Genomic DNA, 3,280 nt, shown 5'->3' on the forward strand with positions numbered 1-3,280 from the left:
AAATTATTAGAGCTCATAAATTAAACTTTTGGACAACCAAATAAATATTGATGAATAAATAAATCAGATATTTACATATTGTATGATACATTATAATAAATCACATTAAATAAAATGATAACACTTTACAATAAGGTTCCATTTTTTAACATTAGTTAAAATGAACTTAAAATGAACAATACTTTTACAGCATTTATTAATCTTGGTTAATGTTAATTTCAACATATAGTAATAGCTATTTAAAATCTAAATTGTATATGTTAACATTAGTTAACACACTATGAACTAACAATTAACAATTTTATTTTTAATAACTAGCATTAACAAAGATTAATAAATGCAGTAATAAAGTATATTGTTCATTGTTAGTGCATGCATTAGCAGATGTTAATGAATGGAACCTTATTGTGAAGTGTTACCAATAATACCAACATTTGTTTTAAGCAGACCATACATCTTTAAATCTGGTGTTACACATTTTATCATTGAATCTTCATGTTGATAATTGTATTTTCTTATTTTCGCACTATATGCAGTATCCGTAGATCAAAGAGTTATTTACTCTTTTAGTGGATATTTGTCAACTCCTCAACCTTTTTCTTCACCCAGTTCATCCTTGAGTCACTGCATCTCCGACCATCAGTTGTGTTGAAACTGTGTGTCAAGATAGATTAAGCAGAGGGATTTAGGATCATTATGTTGTTGAAAAATGATGATGGTGGAAAGAAAAAAAAATGGTTAGCTATTCTTTTTCTAACAGAATGTACTTACATGACTGCTTTAACACATGGAAGGTTTTTCTTCTGATATTGGAATCCTGTTATAGGTAACGTGATTTTATGTTTGGAGACGGTTGTGCAGCAGTTATTAGGCTTGCCTTGTCCATCTAATAATAAATGCAGAAGTGAGATTAGATGCCTCTCTATAATCCAAATATCACACACTTGAATTATGAAGTATAATATCTGAAATACTTACTGGTCCCCATGAACATCACTGACATAATTACTGCAATGGCAGCAAGACTCATCATCATCTTCTGGTTGAGCTGCATGTTGTGTTACTTGTGGAGGTCCTGGGGTCTGCTGTTAATGCAAAGTTAGAGATGCTCGTTTACTAACACCACATGCTCCAACTGGCTCTATTTATTTGACCAAAAAGAGGTACTTTCATTCAAATTTACCACATGATTTGCATTTTTTTTTCTTGAGAAAAACACCCTGCTGCATTCTTGCTTACTCAGTGATTTTATTCTGGATATGAATGTAGAATTCTGTGGCAAAGGAGCAAAGGAACAGAAAGACCCACAGTGAGGTATTTATTTTTTTACAGAAAAAGAAAGTTTGAGGATGTACTTTGGTCATGTGAAATGCATGACGTCTTTGAGGACACTGAATCATCAATGCAACAAGAAGGCATGTGCGAGTACTAAGGAAGGGAGTGAGCAGCAATTGCGAGTATGAGTAAAGAAGAACAAATTGGAAATGTGACATGAAAAACAAGTCACCCCAAATTTGGGACAAATATACCATTCTTTTTTCAAGGTCTTCAGTTTTAATCTTCAAGAGTCACTTAAGTTAACAAACAGGACATATTGTGTATTTATTTATTTGTTTGTATGTTTGTTTATTTTTGGTGTTCAAAACACCATCAACTGACTTGGATTGGCATTGTCTTTTTAGATCTATAATAAATAAATTAGCGTTTTCAGGATCTCAGCACCTCATCGCTGTTGGAATGAATGGTGCAATTCACATCCGCAACCAATGACATTTTTGAAGTTAAGTGACAGATTGCATTAATTACAGATTATTATCCTCAACTACCAATTGATTTTAATTTGTTCATAAATTATATTCTGATCACAGCCATTAGCTAATATGAAACTCACAAGAGGAAATTCTGTGATATCTGAATAATCAGTCTGAAATGCTAGAGAATTGTCTTAAACATAACAATGCAGAAATAAAGGAATACTTTGCTAAAAGCATTGAAAAGCCTTCTCTACATCACTTAACAAATCAGAGAGGATAGCTGACAGAACACAAAACAACACTTTTGACATTGTTATTAAATTTAAGAGAACATTAATACATTTATTCAATAAAATAAATCATAAAACATCTGATAGAGGGTGAGTTTGCTGCATTAGAGATTATGTCCTGCCGCAGGGACTTTGCCATCCTCCGTTTTAGTGGGTCTGGGAACTGGAATTCTAAGCTTAATATTGTTCATCAGCTGAGAGAGAGAGAGAGAGAGAGAGAGAGAGAGAGAGAGAGAGAAAGTAAAACAGAGAGAAACATCTGTATATATGTCATTCATTTTCTTGTCAAATGTCAAAGTATATTGTATGTAAATATACACCGATCAGCAACAACATTAAAACCACATGCCTAATATAGTTTAGGTCCCCCTCGTGCCACCAAAAGAGCGCAAACCCGCATCTCAGCATCACCAACAATCATGCCACGGTTGAAATCACAGTGATAAAAAATGTTTTCCCATGCTGATGGTTGATGTGAACATTAACTGAAGATCCTGACCCGTATCTGCATGAATTTATGCACTGCACTGCTGCCACACTATTGGCTGATTAGATAATGGCACGGATGATTGTTGGTGCAAGACAGGCTGGTTTGAGTATTTCTGTTACTGCTGATCTCCTGGGATTTTCACACACAGCAGTCTCTAGAATTTACTCTGAAGATGCCAAAAACAAAAAACATCCTATGAGCGGCAGTTCTGCGGATGGAAATGCCTTGTTGATGAGAGAAGTCAACAGAGAATGGCCAGACTGGTTTGAACTGATAAAGTCTACAGTAACTCAGATAAATGCTCTGTACAATTGTGGTGAGAAGAATAGCATCTCTGAATGCTAAGACATTTTTGTTCTTGAAAGGAATTGATGATTCTCTTTACCACAGATGCAATTAATCGATAAAAAAAAACATGCTTGCTTGTTTTGATTATTGAATCAAAGTTTGATGTGATTTAGAAAAGCTTGATTGGAAAATCTGTGAAAAGTGCCCTACAAAATTACATTTTTGGAAAGTTTTGCAGAAAGAAAGGAAATAAACTTTAGGCTACCTGAATATCTAGAATAATGCTTGAATAATGCTTTGTGTCATGAGTGCAAGATGAGGATTCTTGGATGAACAGAAAGTTTAAAGAATGCAGCATTCATTTAAGTGGAAATAGTCATTTTTAACATTATAAATGTTTTTTTGTTTGTTTGTTTGGTTTTTTACTGTAATTTGTGATTAATTTAATGCATCCTTTG

At 33.6% G+C, this 3,280-nt stretch overlaps 1 protein-coding gene across 1 annotated transcript; it reads right to left on the reverse strand.

Moving 5' to 3' along the window:
• Window positions 1-320: 320 nt before the first annotated feature.
• LOC127648707 (C-C motif chemokine 4-like) lies at window positions 321-1,115 on the reverse strand. The gene is made up of 3 exons (XM_052133428.1): window positions 979-1,115; window positions 772-886; window positions 321-654 (listed from the first exon to the last, which is right to left on the reverse strand). Exons 1-3 carry the CDS (start codon window positions 1,052-1,054, stop codon window positions 567-569), a joined length of 279 nt encoding a protein of 92 aa, XP_051989388.1. The 5' UTR covers window positions 1,055-1,115; the 3' UTR covers window positions 321-566.
• Between the last annotated feature and the right edge of the window lie 2,165 nt (window positions 1,116-3,280).

This window comes from Xyrauchen texanus, chromosome 9 (assembly GCF_025860055.1).
Source record: "Xyrauchen texanus isolate HMW12.3.18 chromosome 9, RBS_HiC_50CHRs, whole genome shotgun sequence".
Lineage (NCBI taxonomy): Eukaryota > Metazoa > Chordata > Actinopteri > Cypriniformes > Catostomidae > Xyrauchen > Xyrauchen texanus.

Coding starts and splice junctions, on each gene's coding strand:
- LOC127648707 (XM_052133428.1), bottom strand. CDS start 1,054: ATGCAGCTCAACCAGAAGATGATGATGAGTCTTGCTGCCATTGCAGTA. Junction 887..978: donor AGTGATGTTCATGGGGACCA/GTAAGTATTTCA, acceptor ATTTATTATTAG/ATGGACAAGGCAAGCCTAAT. Junction 655..771: donor CCATGTGTTAAAGCAGTCAT/GTAAGTACATTC, acceptor CTTGACACACAG/TTTCAACACAACTGATGGTC.